The sequence below is a fragment of the Schistocerca serialis genome, chromosome 3 (genome assembly GCF_023864345.2).
Source record: "Schistocerca serialis cubense isolate TAMUIC-IGC-003099 chromosome 3, iqSchSeri2.2, whole genome shotgun sequence".
Taxonomy (NCBI): domain Eukaryota; kingdom Metazoa; phylum Arthropoda; class Insecta; order Orthoptera; family Acrididae; genus Schistocerca; species Schistocerca serialis.
In genome coordinates this window covers 1,058,596,132-1,058,615,624 of record NC_064640.1, presented here as the reverse complement: position 1 = coordinate 1,058,615,624, position 19,493 = coordinate 1,058,596,132, and the positions used below count along the sequence as shown (strand labels likewise).

At 45.2% G+C, this 19,493-nt stretch overlaps 1 protein-coding gene across 1 annotated transcript in view; it reads right to left on the bottom strand.

Moving 5' to 3' along the window:
* Positions 1 to 781: 781 nt before the first annotated feature.
* LOC126471387 (mediator of RNA polymerase II transcription subunit 12-like) overlaps positions 782 to 19,493 on the bottom strand; it is a 144,230-nt gene continuing 125,518 nt past the window's right edge. Inside the window, exon 6 of the mRNA XM_050099511.1 lies at positions 782 to 1,402. Within this exon, the coding sequence (XP_049955468.1) occupies positions 782 to 1,402 (621 nt within the window). The remainder of the gene's footprint in view (positions 1,403 to 19,493) is intronic.

Below are 19,493 nucleotides of genomic sequence, written 5' to 3'. Positions count from 1 at the left end.
TGTCTGCTTTGACTCATGATATGAAAATACCGGCCATCTGGGTTTCAAGCATAAAGAATATGTCCCTCATAGTGCCACTCATTGCATCCGCGAACAAACTTAACATGCGTAATAATCACTACTAAAAACTCAAATTAACGGGCCAACCACGAGAAGTAGAAATTCTTGCCAAACACTAACAAGAAAACAACCTTAAATTAATGGAAAGAATCGTTCGTTATTGGTCGAAACAGCTGCTGGAAACTTATCACAGACAACTTCTCCCACTGCAGGAAGCAATGACCTACTCGTAAATTTCCTTATCACAGACAACGAAATTTATATGAATTACCTGTCCTCTTCCTGACAATTCTGAAAACGTATTATGCAACGTTTGGTGGGTTTCTAAACTTATCTTCTCACACCCTTCACCCAGAGCTTTTCGAGTTGGATGGATACGAAATATGAAATCAGATGACTGAAGGAAATCCTCTAATGCGAAAGTAAACAGCGCAGCCACTGCAGATTAAAAAATCAACCATGTATAGAGTCGAAACAGGCAAAATAATAATGTAGAAAGTCTGTTTTTGATGTTTACTGTAAAACAAATAATCGCAATGAGCATGCTATTATACAAATTGTATCAGAGGGAAGTTTTAATGAGAGAGATATAGATAAATATAGGGGACTTTCATTTCACATGCATAACATGTTAATAAGAACATCAAATAAAATATGAACACTGTCATTTTCTTAAAACTTAACATCCCAGCAAAATACAATTTACAAAAAATATCAGAGTTCACTTACCATGGCTGTTATCTTGATGGCACTCTCCTCCCAAAGCAAAAACTCTCTCCTCAGCACCACTCTCACTCTCCTCAGCACCACTCTCACTCTCCTCAGCACCACTCTCACTCTCCTCAGCACCACTCTCACTCTCCTCAGCACCACTCTCACTCTCCTCAGCACCACTCTCACTCTCCTCAGCACCACTCCCACTCTCCTCAGCACCACTCCCACTCTCCTCAGCACCACTCCCACTCTCCTCAGCACCACTCCCACTCTCCTCAGCACCACTCCCACTCTCCTCAACACCACTCTCACTCTCCTCAGCACCACTCTCACTCTCCTCAGCACCACTCTCACTCTCCTCAGCACCACTCTCACTCTCCTCAGCACCACTCTCACTCTCCTCAGCACCACTCTCACTCTCCTCAGCACCACTCTCACTCTCCTCAGCACCACTCTCACTCTCCTCAGCACCACTCTCACTCTCCTCAGCACCACTCTCACTCTCCTCAGCACCACTCTCACTCTCCTCAGCTCCACTCTCACTCTCCTCAGCTCCACTCTCACTCTCCTCAGCACCACTCTCACTCTCCTCAGCACCACTCTCACTCTCCTCAGCACCACTCTCACTCTCCTCGAAACAAAACAACTCCCCTCGAAACAAAACAACTCCCCTCGAAACAAAACAACTCCCCTCGAAACAAAACAACTCCCCTCGAAACAAAACAACTCCCCTCGAAACAAAACAACTCCCCTCGAAACAAAACAACTCCCCTCGAAACAAAACAACTCTCCTCCCAAAGCAACAACAAAACTCCACTCCAAACAGCAACAACAACAAAACAACTCCTGCCAACTCCGTGCTCAATACTCGATGTGATCAAATCTAACCAAGTAAGACGAATAACCCTCAGCTGTTCGTATCATCCGTTGCAGCCGTCAGGCAGATCACATGACTCGATAGCAGCGCCTCTCGTGGCACCCCACCAACCGTCCGTCTGACAAATTGGCTGTGTGTCGGCGTTTTGACTGACCGACCGACGAATTTTTATTGTCGGGTTGTCGGGCGCGTCCGACCAGTCGACAACTGACCCAAGAAATTGTGTCGTGTGTATCGCGATCGTGACAAACGCATGACTAAAACTCCAGTTCTGACACAGCTCTCAGAATTAAATACTGTTGTAACATACATTTCTACGTCCGAGGCGGACGAAACTTTAAGGACAGAGTTTTTAGAGAAATTCAAAGACTGTACATCTTTTCGCGACACATAGTGTGAGGAGTATAACAATAGAGGTGCAAGAAATGAAGCACTTATTTCATTTTTTAACGAATCCATAATGGTTTCTCTATGTGCAACACGAGATTAAGTCTGTTGATCTTCTTTATTTATGTTTTTAGATTTTAATTTCCCTGTAGACCAAATGTGGGATCTTTAATTTTTATTTATTTATTTATTGCAATTCTAACGCTGAGCGAGTTGTTGCAGTGGTTAGCACACTGGACTCGCATTCGGAAGGACGACGGTTCAATCCCGCGTCCGGCCATCCAGATTTAGGTTTTCCGTGATTTCCCTAAATCGCTCCAGGCATATTCCGGGATGGTTCCTTTGAAAGGGCACGGCCGACTTCGGCCGACTTCCTTCCCCGTCCTTCCTTAATCCGATGAGATCGATGACCTCGCTGTTTGGTCTCTTCCCCCAAACAACCCAACCGTACAATTCTAACAGTCGCTAAATGTTTCATTTCTTACGTATCCATTGTATTTACTAGATGATGCGCGCCACCGTCATGTGTAGTCTTTCTTGTTCAAATATGATATGAGTTTCTGAAATTTGCAGATCATCTTTTGTATAGCATCCGTAAATAAATTAATAACGTTTTGTTTTATTTATTTTATCATGATTTATTACCTCTGTCAACTATAGATCACGTTGCACGTTTCAGGAATAATTTTAGGTAATAATTGCAGCGGTATGACAGTACTGAATCTTAGGTCTGCCGCCAGTGACGAGAAATCGTAATGCAACTAACAGTCTCTCCTCGGAGTTTAGCACCTCTCTCAGGACTGCATTATTTCTCCTTTAAGTCCAGCAGCCCCGAAATGCATGATTCACCCCTTCTTAAATAATCAGGAAAATTATAAGCTCCCAGCCTGAACATGGGTGAATTTCTTCCCTTGCGTTGGCCACTTCTTTGCCCACAGCTTTCTCTCTGTTTTTTCCCTTCTCATCTTTAAAACAGCCAAAGCAAACCGCGTTATTATTTTTCTGAAAAACCAGGCGAGATCTCGTAGAACAAAAACGGAATTAACTGAAGATAAAACAAACAACAGGGCGGCACTATAATCGCCGAGTACAGTCGGTTCGGACGTGTGTAGGCTGCGACCAATTTGGTCATTCTGTCATCCGATAAATTTGTGTGTGTGTAGGAGCCTTGTATACGCAAATACTGTTCATTGAGACCTTAAACCGATGACAAATCCGTAATTTCTGCTTCTCGACGCTGAGCTGCCTCTGTTTCCTTTGCCTGGTCTTTGATGATAGCCAGCGCAGCTGGATAGATGTTTTCGCTCTGGCGCAAATTTTAATTACTTCCGGATGAAAAATGGACAATTGTTCCCAAAGTATGGAGCACAGGTTCTTAGTGACACCAATTTCCGTGGAGAAATTGTGGTTCCATAGATCTGGACAAAAAAAATTTCGTAGCTGGGAGGTGGAGGTTAGAGTTTAACGTGCTGTCGACAGCGAAGCCATTAGAGACGGAGCACAAGCTCGGACTGTTGAAGGGTGGACTAGGAAGTCGGCCGTGCCCTTTCACAGGAACCATCCCGACATTTGCAGTAAGAAATTTAGGGAAATCACGGAAATCCCATACCTAAATGACCGGACGCAGGTTTGCACTGTAAACCTGCTGAATGCTAGTCCAGTGTGCTAACCACTGCGTTACCTCACTCGATAATTTCATAGTAGTTTGAAGGAGCGATTCTGAGGTTACAAGCAAACCTCCGCGAGAAATCGTGGTCAGCCACTCAACAGAACTTTCCTCAAGCATTGTCAGTAACTCCCCATAGTGTGTCGCCAGTGATCTGTCGTAATGTTGCTTCGGTATACTACATATAGTATTGAAATCCTTCAACGCTGAAGTCGGAAGCCTGTTATGAGACATCGGAATCTGCTATTGCGAAATTTATATTTTCGAGCTCTTTCTCTCATTCAGTTACTATCAGTGTCTCACTGTCAGTAAAGGACCCTACCCTACACATGCGCCGGTTTACCGACCGACCGATAAATTGTGCGCGTGTAGCTTGTTGACCGACCGACCGACTAACAGTACGCCTGTAGGCTTGTTGGTCTGAAGAGAGATTTTTCTTTGCGGTGGGTTGGTTGGCTAAGACTAGCAGACCGCCGCACCTGCCTGCCCGCGACCCCATTCGCCGTGCAAATCGTGTAGTCTGTCGTGCAAGCCGCCCACAACAGTTCCTTTTCAGTCACCACGCGCGGGGTTCAGTGCACTCCGAATGTGGCTAACATGGCAGTGGGCGAGGCAGACGAAATTTGTATGAGAGAGTTCCTGGAAAGTTTTCGAGTCTTCGGACGTCTGTGGGACATGCCGTGCGAGCAGTATAGCAATAGAGGGTAAGAAGTGAAGTGCTTCTTTCATTTTTAACGAATCTGTAGTAGTTTCATGTGGCAAACAGAGAAATTAAAATGCACATTTTTGTGAATAACTGTTAATCATCTGTCTGTTTCTCGATTTTATTTCCTATACTCATCGGAAAGGAAGTCTGATAATCTTAAATACAGACAGATTGGATTTTTATTTAATTTCCGATACGTAGCGAAAATAAAAACTAAAAACCGAATTACAGACACATTTGGTTCATTATTAGAAAAGTTACAAAAATTCAACCTATCGTCACCCCTCCTGCTATGAAGAGCAAAGTGAAGAGCTTTTCTCAAGTTCTAACAACTGTTACGTGCTTCATTTCTTATGAATATGTTGCTGAATTTATTACATAATACGCGCCGCCGCCATTTGCAGTCGTCCTTCTAATCTGAAATGAATTTCTTGAACTTACAGGGGATATTATTACATTCGAACATAAATTCATAAAGTTTACATAAATATATTTTAATTATCGTTTCGCTTCTGCTTTATCACGAGTATTTCCTCAAGCAACTATTAATCACCTTGCAGATTTCATGAATCCTTTTAGATAATTTTGGGGATTAATTGCGCTGAATCTGAGGTCCTCGTAAATTCCGCCAGTGGCTAGAAATCGTATTAGCTATCGTATGACGACGTTCAGGAGCTCCGAAAAGCATTTTACATCCATTCTTAAATAATTCCGAAAATCCTCGGGTCTCAGCTCCGTAAGTAACAAAGCGTAGGTGCATTTGGTCCATTGCAATAGCCATTTCTTTACCCACAGCTTTATCACGGCTTTTTCTGGCCTTGTTAGTTCGAACAGCCAAGCCAAATCCCAATTATTTACTTGTGGAATACTAAGCGGTATCGCGTAGAACAGAACGTCATAACCAGCTCTAGGAGCAGGGGGGCGCTGAAATCATGTAGTCGGTCGGGACGTGTGTTGTGTAGACTGTTACGAAATTTGTCGGTCGGTCAATAAACTGTGTGTAGTAGAGCGGTTGATGTTGGGGCGGGCTAGTTTTGCATGACGGAGTAATAGAGCACAAAATGAGAGGTGTGCTGAGCACAGCCTACCTAGACAGCCTGCCCGCACCAGTGGCCGAGCGTAGAGGCCATGGCCAAGTCATACGTAATGTTAGACTCCAAAAACGTCAAACGTACCTTCACCCCTGCGCAACTACATCCACCACAGGATTCTCATTCGTGATGTATTTGTAATCATGCAGAGTGAGGAAGTATTTGCAGTAACAAGTAAAACTGAAACCAATGCGTAAACGTAGAGGAAGCGGGATAGTCCAAAAAGCGAAGTAAGGAATAAATATTTGTTGTAAACTGAAACAAATTCTACAGCATGTCACGCGTAAACTGATCGTTTGTGTTTCCAGTTGCGAACACTCATTTAAAGAAATACAGTTGTATGAAATCCCCCACTATCTCCTTCAGGAATATAGGTTGTAATAAAAAACAGCGAAGTTTGTTGCAATGTGTGCTAAAAAGGTGACACGTTTTAGAGGTGAGAGGTTTCTGATGACAATTCCAAAGAAATAGGCTAAGAATTAATTCATCTAGGTGCAAATTATCGAGAAGTCGGCGTTTCAGATGTTACGTCAAATATTTCTACTGTAAGTATGCATGTCAAAGAGGCTTCTTGCAGTCCGAAACCGTATTATAATCTTGTGTTATAAAATTATTAATACAAAATTCTCTACGACGGTTGATATATGTGGACTGATTCGTATAAAAGGCGCATTATTTGACACAGCACATAAGCACATATTGGTCTCTTGTGAATAACATTCAATTTATAACCGAATTCCCAGACGTTAAGCTGACAGGAGTAAATACAGGGTGTATACGAGGATGAGAAAAAAAATTCCAGGATTTCTCGGTGAAAATTAGACTTTCTCCTGGGTGAAAATACACTTTTTCCTTGTTAAGTGACAGGGTACTTTTCCTCGAACCTGTAAAATTTATCAATCCTTTGAATGGTTATGGCTTTATACACCAGCGTAGTACTTCTCGGCCCTTTAGAAAGCCACATTCAGTAAAAAAAATACATGAATTTGGAAACGTGTACGCTACATATTTTCGTATTACGGAAGTGTAAATATAAATTCCACCAAACGCAGCATGTCACTTTCTAAAGCATTGAAATAAAGATTGCAATGCGCTTTTGTAACCAGTCATAGCTCATGTCACGTGATCTCGCCAGGCGATGACAGCGGATATTCGAGCATATGACACGTGATAGCAATACCACTGTTCAGTAGCGGGTTCACAGATAGGAAACGTTAATAATGGTTCAAATTAATATACATCTTGTTACTACAAAAAAAGCAAAGTTTTCACATATAATCTTGGTCTCTAAGATTAATAAGCTGCAAGAGAAGCTAAGCTTTCACATACCATATTGATTTTTGCGCGTTACACTTACACACTTCCCACAAAGGACATGACTGATCTTCTGAGCTCGAAATTTTTCTAAATGTTCGTACCAGACTTGATTTTTAAATGAGTCAAACGCTCTGTGATTTAAGGAGTTCATCGTAAATTCTCGCACATAGTACATCTTACATAAAAGGAAATTTACTTTGAAAGTAACGATTTTCAAACAACCATTCGCAATATTTTCCCACGACCTGTTATAAATAGGTTCGCCTCAGTAGTTGCCAGAGCGCCAGATAACAGGCGTCACCGCGCTTGCGCAGCTACTAGGATTCTGGAAGCTCGTATGTTCGTAGGTGTAAGACATTAAACGATCTTACATTGTCATAAAAGAAAAAGACATCAGAGTATACTCAAAGTGCATCGGAATTTCGTGAACCACACTAAAACGCGTAATTCGGCTTGATGTGCACATTCCTATGTCCAGATTCGGATGTAAATTTTCTTGGAGTACCAGTAATGTATTATTTCATCTTTGGTTCTTCATTATGACATAATTTCATACGTGCTAGAAGATGAAAACATGCACTTTCGAAATGCAGCAAACCGTTGAAACCAGCCAGTAGTGTGGAATTAAACACTTCGTTTCAAATAAATTGACTGCCTCAGTGGAAAAGATTAATGAAAGCCAAATCTCTTCGACAAATATAACTTCATTGTTCTGTAAGGCTATTAATGCTTGACTGTCAGAAAGATGGAAATAAAATAAAATCTGAAACTAATAACATAATTTAGCCTTCCGTACTCCTGTCAATGTATTTTAATTCACTTGATAGCTCTCAGCCACAGAAATCCATTTTGTTTTCACTTGACGTGAGAGCAATAAACGAAGAGAAAACAGCAAAATCACTGAACGTAAACGTTGGTCGTGTGAAGATTATCACCTTTCCCACTATAACTGAGACTGCTTTGCGCATCAGAAAAAAACTCGCAATCAATATTGGATGGGATAATTTGTAACCGGGAGAACAAGAACTCTTCAGAAAATTTGCATTATTTATTGCCTATAGCTAATAACTCGTTTTTTTGTGTGATATAAAATTAAATATAGGATACATGAAACCAGTAGAAGAGACAAGCAAGACAGTACATTTCGTCAGACATTAAACCTAGCATTTTTACTCTCTAACTTTGTTACAGATTTACATGACGTGCTTTCCTTTCTGGGAAAGAATCTATTACCTCATCAAAGATCGTCAAATGTTTTGCTACATGAAAAAAGAAATTATTTGGCTAATACTGAAAAAGCCGTTAGTACATACAATACCCAAGACTTGGTGATTTCTCAATCTGATAACGTGTTTGTCACTGCTAGATAAAACAAAATAAGCCTGTCTAATATTGTAGCTATCTTAACAAACACCAAATAAACGAGACAGTTTTGGCACAAATGGTCATTTTTATAACACGAGAAAATATAATTCACGAAGTACCAATATCAAATGCTTATCAAGCCTACTACAAGCAAAAAGCTTCATGTTCGGAAGTAGTTACACATTTCATTCATATGCTCCAGCTTCCCAAGCATGAGATCGAAAGTAGTAGTACGAAATTTTTGTATAAAATTGGAATCGTCGCTGCTCGGGAGTAACCGAGCGGTCTATGGGCGCTGCAATCATGGACTGTGTGGCTGGTCCCGGCGGAGGTTAGTCCTCCTTCGTGTGTGTGTGTGTGTGTGTGTGTGTGTGTGTGTGTGTGTGTGTGTGTGTGTCCTTAGGCTAAATTTGGGTTAAGTAGTGTGTAAGCTTAGGGACTGATGTCCTTAGCAGTTAAGTTCCATAAGATTTCACACATACTTCAACATTTTTTTGGAATCGTCTCATTCTTACATAATTTGTGTGATGTCCCCGTTTCTGCTTCTTCGTTCTAATAAACATTCTTGTCGTGACTAATTACGTAACTTATTCTCCGGTTAGCTTCACTAACCCTGCCACAATCAACGGTTTAGTTATCCCGCGTTTATTCTCCGGTTAGGCATTATTAGGTGTTCATATATAGATGAGCGAGGTTTCTACGGCTGCTGCCCCTCTCTTATTCCAATCACCATCGTTCACGGTCTATCCAGTCTCCTTCATTAAGACTTCTTGCCGCCCTTGCTTCGTTGACGTCTTTCAAACATCTCGCAGGTCTACCGCGCCTTCTTCTTTGATGTGGAGTCCATTACCATACCCGTTTTGGCCATCTTGTGTCTGGAATACGCTGTAAATGACTATACCAGAGTAGGCGCTTCCTTTCTATCTAGTCTAGGATTGTGCTTTTGACATTCATAACCTCTCTGGTCCTATCACTTGTAATATGGTCAAGTCTGGAGTATCCACAACTTCGCCTCCAGAAATCCATCTCGACAGCCATCAGGCGATCTTTCTGCCTCTGAGTTAGTTCCCACAACTCTGCACCATGTGTTGTGATACTTCCAATAATTGAGCAAGCGTACAATGATCTCTTCTCCTCGAAAGCTAACAAGCGGATTACTCTGGTCAACAACACGCAATTCTAGGTAATCCAATATCTGAACTGTTACTGGGACATATATAGTTTGTGTGGGCTTGAACTATTTTATACCCAGTGCCGACTGTAGGGATGAATCAACTTATCGTTGAGGTATGAGTTTGTGGCAATATTGCTCTCAACGTGGATTGTGCTGACTGGTAGTATATCTACAGCTTGATCCGATGCATAAAATTTACTGGCGTCCCTCACCAAAACACGATCATTTGCAAAACCTAGCAGTGGACCTATTGAATCTGTCTAAAGTCGATCGTAGCTCTCTGCCCGTATTTGATTTACGGATATTAATGTTTGCCCGCAGTTCAATACCTTTTCCTGACTGTTTTAACACTTCGTTTAAATCGTCAATATCGTAGGCACCAAGTTGTATTTGTAGACTCTCCTTCCGACCGTCAATTTCCAGATGCTCTTCGTGAAATTTGGAATGCTGTTATACGCCTCCAGACCAATCAGAGCATTACGCCAGTCCCCTGCACTTAAATCGGCGGAAAGTAATCTGCACGTAATGCTGATACTCGCTCTTTTAAAGTCAGTGTGTATGACATAGCATCTAAACCTCAAATGATGGGCGTGCGTTCAGTTATGGCTGTTTCATATGTGTGGATGTTCGCACACCGGCTCTGACAAGGAGAGGAGAAAGCGGGCATTCCAGACTTCTCACCGTTCGGTCTAAATATAGCGCGCATTCCAGAAGTTCGCTGATGCAGGCGAAGGCTAATTTGCCATGGCTGTGATGAGGAACATAATGCGGAGATGCCCGCACAGGTATGTGTTAAAGTCCTGACATCGCCGTAGATTGTAGAAAACACGACTTTTGCTGGTGAAGTAGCGCTGTGAATCTTCAGGCGGCTGTAAATTCCCAAATGAATCGAAATATTGTACTGTATTCGCACTTTCCTTAACATACGCCACCCAATGGATCCCTGGACCCCCAGCAACATCTAAATTTACAATTCCGCACTCATTAGTCCGCCACATAGTCTCCGGTAATGTATCCCGCATAAAGACGCCACGGAATCCAGGAATGTGATGTTTCCCTTTAACAATATTAATAATATCTTTATTCGTGAGTGCTCGATCGGGTAGGATAACTAACGAACTTTTTTTATTTATGAAGAGACCTAGTCCTTTTCTGTATGGTTTAAAGTAGAGACCCTTTCCGATAGCTGCTGCTTCCGTGGCCCGATTATGTCTTCTGGCTTCCTCTAGATGCGCCTGTGCATTCTAAGTGTTTTTGACGTTTTGGCTACAGCTGCAGCCCCACCTGTGAGTGAACCTACCGCCGACAGAGCTGCAAGGGCTGGAACGAGGAACGGAATAATTCCACCTGATGTGTTTGGTAGTGGTAGGACTCTAGGTGGTTTAATTGCAGTCTTCTTAGACTCGCCGCCCCCGCCCCCCCTTCAACACACGTTTAGCTGTACACATCGAAGTGAGAATACAGTTTTTCAAAGAACCTGGTGTGGTGTCACCGCCAGACACCACACTTGCTAGGTGGTAGCTTAAATCGGCCGCGGTCCATTTAGTACATGTCGGACCCGCGTGTCGCCACTGTGTGATCGCAGACCTAGCGCCACCACAAGGCAGGTCTCGAGATACGGATGAGCACTCGCCCCAGTTGTACGACGACATTGCTAGCGACAATGCGGACGAAGCCTTCCTCTCATTTGCCGAGAGACAGTTAGAATAGCCTTCTGCTAAGTCCATGGCTACGACCTAGCAAGGCGCCATTAGCCTTACATAGTTTGAGAGTTATAGTATAAATGTCTCCAGAAGAACGCTGTATTCATCCACGAATAAAGTTAAGTATAAAGCAGCTACGTACTTTTCTTGCTACCATTCAATAGTTATCCTGTTCCAGAATTCACGCCTGTCTGCGTTAGATAGCGTGCCTATCGGCCCCCTCAAAATAACACTGTGTCGGCACTTCTGTCCACACATCATTTGGCGCCGAGGCTTAACGGATCGTGTTCTTACTCATTGCTTTGCTCTGATTTATTTGTCATGGCTTCGCCACAATCTCCAGATGTACTGTCTGAATTTTATCGCTTGCAGAATCAGCAGACGCAGGTGTTATTGGATGCCCTTGGACAGCTCGTCCAGGGTCAACGTGCCATTCAAACCGATGCGCCAGCCGCCGCTTCACCGCTACCGCAGCCACAACATGCTGTTGCACCGCCGTTTCGCAGTTTTAATGCGGCGCACGAGTCGTGGCCAGAATGGTCCCGACAGTTCGCCTTCCATCTCGCCGCCTACAGAACTCAAGGTAATGAGCGGCAGCCGTTTTTGCTTTCCTGTGTCGGTGTGTCCACCTACCGTGTGATAGTGAAATTGTTTCCCCGACGCGACGTAGCAACTCTGTCCTACGAGGAAATTTAGTCTGCTTTAGATGCCTATTTCAAAGATACAGTTAATGTGGTTGCAAAACGGTATACGTTTTTTCGTACAAAACATACGGCCGGTCAAACGAATAGGGAGTGGGTAGCAACATTGCAAGGACTTACTAGGGACTGTGCCTGTGACTGTGGCCTTCTTATTCAGATACAATGGTACGTGATGCTATTGCACAGAACGTTTCTGATGTTCGCATACGGGAGCACATTTTGAAACTAGTTAATCCCTCCCTTCAACAAGTGATAGACATATTGGATAGACAAGACACACTTGACTGTGTTCAGGAATCTTTTGAAACTTCGCCAGCCATGTGTAAGATTAACCGGCCCGCCGGGTGAGCTGCGCGGCCCGGTCAACTGCCCTCGCGCACACAAACGCAGCTGCCGCCGCGCTCTAAACCAGGTGTGCCGCGCCAGCCAACAAATGCAGTGAAATCATGCCCGCGGTGTGCTACTAGACATTCGCGTGAACATTGCCCATCGCGCCAAGCTATTTGCTTTTTCTGTAATAGGAAAGGACATGTTCAAAGTGTTTGCCAGAAAAAGCTCCGATCTGACAATCACAATCATTCCAGGCACTTTGCTTCGCGCCGGAATCGAACCAAGGACACTCAGGATCGTGGACCTTCGCCCATGGACATTCATGTAGTTAATTCTGATTCGTCCAGTGCCACTTTCTCTAACAGTGACTGTGTTCGTCCCACAAAAACTGTGCGTCGACGTCGCCGGAAATCACGTCAATTAGCAAGTGATTCTGTACAAGTGTCTGTTCAAATTGCACAAGACAGTCGCTTTTGTCGTCAGCAGGACAAACTTTTTGTAGATTTGGACTTTAATGGCAAGGTCATACCGTTCCAGCTTGATACCGGAGCTGCAGTTTCATTGCTCAATCACGACACGTACAAACAACTCGGCACACCTCCGTTGCGTGCCGCAAATGTTCAGTTACATGGTTATTCAGGACAGAATATACCTGTGTTAGGACAGTGCAGCCTTCTTGCCACATACAAGGGACAAATAAAACTTGTGTCGTTTCACGTTCTTTGTTCTTCTTCTGCAGTGAACTTGTTTGGTTTAGATTTATTTCAATTGTTTAACATTTCTATAGTAAATCATGTCCTATCAGTGAATCAACCTGTGCCTTCAGACAGTGTTTCTCGTCTGTGTTACGAATTTGCAGACATTTTTGCACCGGGCTTACGTTGCGCTAAAATCTATGCAGCACGTTTGGAACTGAAAGTAAACGCGCAACCGAAATTTTTCAGAGCGCGCAATGTTACTCACGCATTGCGTGATGAGGTCGCACGAACATTCCACGATTTAGAATCACAAGGTGTGAGTGAATGTGCGCAATGCCTCTTCTCCTTCAGCTCCGCTTCATCGCTTACGCCGTACAGGTGATCCGTTCGTCTGGACGACGGAATGCGAACGCGCCTTTCGCCAGTTGAAATCGGCGTTGCTTTCTAATACTTGCCTCACGCCTTTCGATCCCCGGTAACCCCTTTTGTTGATGGTAGATGCATCGGATTTCGGGATCGGTGCTGTGCTTGCGCACAAAGTTGGCTCGCATGATCGCCCTATTGCCTTTGCGTCAAAATTGCTCTCATCTGCGCAAAGACATTACTCACAGATAGAGAAAGAAGCTTTGGCTCTCGTGTTTGGTGTTACTAAGTTCCATGATTTCTTGTATGGTCGTCACTTTACCATCATCACAGACCACAAACCTTTGACATCGCTTTTTCATCCGAACAAGCCTGTACCTCCGCGTACAGCGCAGAAATTCATTCGCTGGTCTATTTTTCTCTCGCAGTACCGCTACGATATCTTCTATCGGTCCACTGCTAGGCACGGCAACGCTGATGCGTTGTCCCGTTTGCCTGTTGCTGAGGATAAAGCATTCGATTCTTCCGATCTTGCTTGCATGTTCATTGATTCGGAAACAGATGAAGTGGTCGAATCGTTTCCGATTGATTTTCGTCGTGTAGCTACAGCCACAGCTGCTGACCCTGTCCTTGCTACCGTTTTGCGTTTTGTTGCTACGCAATGGCCTTTGTCAAAGTCTTGGATCGAGGATCCGTTGGTTCGCCGATTTTTTGCTCACAAGGAGAGACTTTTTGTTCGACGTGGTGTTTTGTTGTTGCGTTCTGATAATCAGTCCAGAGTCGTGGTCCCACGTTCGTTACAGTCCTCTGTTTTACGTCTTCTTCACCAAGGACATTGGGGTATAGTGCGAACGAAACAACTTGCTCGTCAGCACTGTACTTGGTTCGGAATCGATGCTGCGATTACGAATATGTGTTGTTCTTGCATGGCGTGTGCCGAACAACAATCCGCACCGCCGCGGAAAGTCTTTGCATGACCAAAAGCCACTTCCCCTTGGCAACGCTTGCACATTGATTTTGCTGGTCCATTCTGGAATGCTCGATGGTTGGTTCTGGTCGACGCCTTCAGTAATTTTCCTTTTGTTGTCCCGATGTCTTCCACGACGTCCTCCGCCACCATCCAAGCGTTGTCTGCTATCTTTTGCATTGAAGGTCTTCCGCAGACTATTGTTTCCGACAATGGCCCACAATTCATGTCCGCAGAATTTGTCATTCTGCCAGGCCAATGGTATTCAACATCAGACATCCGCGCCGTTTTCGCCTCAGTCAAACGGTGCCGCTGAACGATTGCTCCGGACTTTCAAGTCACAGATGTTGAAGTTGAAAGAGTTGCATTCTCGGGAGGACGCGTTGTTGCTCTTTTTGTCTTCGTATCGCTCTCAGCCCCGAGAGGGTCGCTCGCCGGCTGAGTTGCTCCACGGTCGTTCTCATCGCACCTTGATGTCTTTGCTGCATCCGCCGCATCAGGTTCCTGTGCAGCGGCAGACTCCTGCTTTTGCTCCAGGCGACGTTGTATTCTATCGCAACTATCGAGGTTCACGGCGTTGGCTCGCAGGGCGCATTCTTCGTTGCCTCGGCCGCGCGATGTATTTGGTTTTGGGGGCCTCTGGTGAGGTGCGTCGGCATCTCAATCAGCTGCGCCTCTGTCGTCGCACGGGTTCTGCCGCTCCCCGTCTGCTTTCAGCGACGGTGCCGTCCGGTCAACGCCCTGGGGACCCATCTACTGGCTCGCCTCATCCCCAGGTGTTACCGACGATGCCTTCCATTTTGCCCCATGGCGACGCGCCGCCGCCGCCGCCGCCGCCGCCGTCGCCTGTTCTCCCGCCGGCGCCGCCCGCATTCGACGCTTCGCTGCAGCCGCCAAGCGCCTCCCAGGGTCACGCGCCGCCGATCGCTTCCCGTGACCAGCTGTCCTCCGCCATGGAACTCCCGCCCGCTCCGGACCACATGACGTCATCGTGCGTCGGCTACCCCGACGCAATTGAGGTCGACCCTTCGGCCCCTCCTGTCTCTTTACGGGCGCATACACCGCATGTTGACGTGCACCCTGGACTAGGTTTTCAGGCGTTTCCTAGCTCCCCTCGGACCGAATGGCCGGGTGCGGGTGGCACAGCCTCCCCTGTTGTTAGGCTCCCCACCTCATCGCATACGTCAACATGGGGTCCTCCTCACGGAGGGCGGAAGCCCTATCTCACGACCGTTCGCCGATTTGCGGGGGAGGAATGTGGTGTCACCGCCAGACACCACACTTGCTAGGTGGTAGCTTAAATCGGCCGCGATCCATTTAGTACATGTCGGACCCGCGTGTCGCCACTGTGTGATCGCAGACCTAGCGCCACCACAAGGCAGGTCTCGAGATACGGATGAGCACTCGCCCCAGTTGTACGACGACATTGCTAGCGACAATGCGGACGAAGCCTTCCTCTCATTTGCCGAGAGACAGTTAGAATAGCCTTCTGCTAAGTCCATGGCTACGACCTAGCAAGGCGCCATTAGCCTTACATAGATTGAAAGTTATAGTATAAATGTCTCCAGGAGAACGCTGTATTCATCCACGAATAAAGTTACGTATAAAGCAGCTACGTACTTTTCTTGCTACCATTCAATAGTTATCGTGTTCCAGAATTCACGCCCGTCTGCGTTAGATAGCGTGCCTATCGGCCCTCTCAAAATAACACTGTGTCGGCACTTCTGTCGACACATCACCTGGTTCCTCCTTCTTCGCCCCCAAAGCTGTTCGCGCTGCATTCATAGTTAGTTTGTAATTCATAACCCCCATGTCCAATTTAATTTTTCCACGCATGGTTTTATCAACTACGAATGCAGCAACGTGTTGACATATTCAGAGATCTTTTCTTCGTCTTATTTGCTTAGCTCTATCGGCTAATATTCGGTCGGCAACGTGGCATGCTGGGAGATCTTTATTTGCAGCGAATGCGAGGTCGTGTTCAAGGCAGACTTCGTCTAGTAGGTTAATACTGCTAACACCGCGTGCCAGGCGTTTCTGAAGCTTTGTCTCAGGCCCACAGAAGTTGTACCCCGGAATGTGCAATTCAAAAGGCAATTTTTCAAAATTACCACCTCCACCTCTTATGGTGTGCTGTCTATCATGCATGGTACGCTACTGAGGAGACAGAGGTCTACGCTCCCTGTTATACACTAACTCGTCAGCGTCAATCCAACTATTTTCTGATGATGGAAATACAAACAATTTAACTAGCGCTCTATTCCCGCGACGTCTTATCACGCGTTCGATGAGAAATACATCTGCTTCAGAACTCTTCTGCAATTCTTCTGTGTAAAAGCATCCAGCAATTTCTTCACCCTTGCCATCCTTTAGGATATATGTCCTACGGTTCGTTCTGTGCACTTTGGATACTGTGAATATCTCCGCTGACCAGTTTGGTAAGTAAGATTTCTCGAACGCTGTCTTGTATTTTGAAATATGTACTAAGTCGCCTACATTGAACCTCTGTTTGCGCGGGTCCAGCATTTAATGTGGAAATATACTTCGTCCATGAGTGAATTATAGCGAACATCGGTCGGTCTCATTTTTATTGTACTATGTTTGGTTCGATAATACCGCGCAATTATTTGTGGGATGATATCTAGCCACTTGTAAGAACCGCGAAGATTAAACGGTATTCACATTTGAGCTTTCACCATTCTGTTCAAACTGTCCACGAAGCTAGCTTTCAGGTGGGTAAACGTCGAGTAGTCGTGTATCCCGTACCGTTCCATCAGTCTTGAAATGTTCATAGTAAAACTCACCACCATGATCGGTTTGAAGATTGTCTGGGCATCGAATCGATCCTGTCTGCAGCAAACGCTCAAACACTACAGCAACATCTATACCGGTTTTAGTTTTGACAGGTAATGCCCATGCGAATTTAGAGTATATATCAATAACCATTAAAATGTATTTGAATCCATTATTCTCGTGTGAATATTGACTCATATATACAAGATTGGCCTGCCACAAGTCATCCAGCCGCTTAATCATGACATGCCTCGGAGCATATGTTTTGCGTGGTGGCTTGTGCAATTCTCGAACTACCGTCTTCATACTTATTAAATAATACCTCTCTCTCAAAGCTCAGAGATTATCGAAACAACCTCATTCGAATGAGCTGTACTGCCTGCAGCAGCCGAAGCCATCAACAGTCGAAGCCTATTAGTTCATCCGGCTCATCGTAATATATATACTGTGGGAGTTGATTGCTCACGCCTTTATGCTGAAAGTCTACACCCTCACCAATGCTTTTAGGATGCTCATTCACTAAAGGTTGTATAATGGCTCTGTATTTAGTTTTGCAGGTTTCTCAGTGTTCTGTCAGGAATTTAATACAGCTCAGTCAATTGCAGTATTTCACCATACACTTTGCGATTATTGGTAGAGTATTTTAAGTTTTTTGAGGGCCTTAGGAACATTAGATTCATTAAGCCAGGTGTTCTTCTAAACTCTGTATCCCCGAGGCGTGTCGTGCTATCGGATAAACTTAGTTTGAGAGCCTAGCATGTATGGTCTCTCCCTGCTGACACCGAATGTTCTATCTTACCCGCCCAATACTGGTTGGTGAATTCTGCGATTGAATCATTATCACGCGAAGCCATCTTACTGATAGATTCGGTAACAGGTTTAAAAGTTTCTCTTAATGTTTGCTCGCAACCCATATGCCCCAATTTCTCTGGAACTGCTTTGTGTGCCTGAATGACATAATGCTTTGTCGACATCTCGGAGCATACTAATCAGAGCTGTGCATATCACGTGGTTTTATATATGCTTTGTCGTTCTTCTTCTTCCCTACATCACCTCCTTCAATAACAACCACCTCAGCTTCTATCTTCACTCCAATTGCGCTAAATCTATTCTCTAGCCAATTTTGGTTAAGTGCAAGAAGTTTAGGAGTGTCCTTTAATTCCCTTACAAGCTTACCGAGTCTTGCCTCAAGATTCGTAAATTTCATATCGGTATACATGTGAGCATTCTATGCACACCTAACCTCTCAGATTGAGCGTCCGCCAAGCGTGCGAATTTGTCCATGGTGTAGTGTCTACTGACGCACTCAGCTATTTTGTACATTTATACATGGAGAAACTGTGGTGTCACCGCCAGACACCACACTTGCTAGGTGGTAGCTTTAAAGCGGCCGCGGTCCATTAGTACATGTCGGACCCGCGTGTCGCCACTGTCAGTACTTGCAGACCTAGCGCCACCACATGGCAGGTCTAGAAAGACGGACTAGCACTCGCCCCAGTTGTACGACGACTTTGCTAGCGACTACACTGACGAAGCCTTTCTCTCATTTGCCGAGAGACAGTTAGAATAGCCTTCAGCTCAGTCAATGACTACGACCTAGCAAGGCGCCATTAGCCTTACAGTGATTTTAATCAAAGTCTCATTTGTATCGTCAAGAGCGATGTCCCCCGCTGCGGGTCCGGGGATTAGAATAGGCCCGAGGTATTCCTGCCTGTCGTAAGAGGCGACTAAAAAGAGTCCATCCTCCTCACGGGGGTAGTTAGCGCCTGCGTCCGGAGACGGACGGTTCCGCGACCTATAATTGTGGTCTTTTTGGTTTTTCACTTCTTGTTTCTTCCTTCCTTTGGTTGGTTCCTTTCTTTGCTCTTCTCCACCTCACTGTCTTCCTTACTCTTTCCCTTGACTTCTTCTCCTTGCATCCTCATTGCCTTCTTCTCCTTGCCTTCTCATTGCCTCCTTCTCCTTGCCTTCTCATTGCCTCCTTCTCCTTGCCTTCTCATTGCCTTCTTCTCCTTGCCTTTTCTGGTCTCCGCCTCGGCGTTTGAGACAGTCTGTCCTCCTTCTCCCTCTCTCTCTTCTTTTTCCTCTTCTTCCTTCCTCCCTGTGCGTGCCTGAAGGCCGACCCACGCGTTCGCACGCGTAGCCGGTGACGGGGTAACGCGTAATTCCCCGCCCTGGGTAGACATGTAAGGCACGCGCGTACCCCCTGGTAAAGGCCAGGCCTGGGGAGGGTGATTGCCTGAGCTGATACCTTCTCACCATGCCGATTGGTCCCTCCGTCTGTTTCTCGGGAGGTGTAAACATTCACCTAAGGCGGGAGTGCCCTCTGAGAGGGTGCCCACAAGTCAGGAGCGCGCCATCGGAGACGCTGGCAATCATGGGGGATTCCTCCGTAATGGATTCTACTCCATCTCTCTCGACTTTTGCCCAAAAACGGAAACGTGACCAGCCACAAAAATACTACCGCCTGCCCCACAGTTCCTCGTCGTTTCTCGATCTGAGGACGGAAAGGATTTTTCCTCTGTCAACCCTTTCGTTATCCAGAAGGGCGTAGATGCCATAGCCGGATCTGTCAAATCTT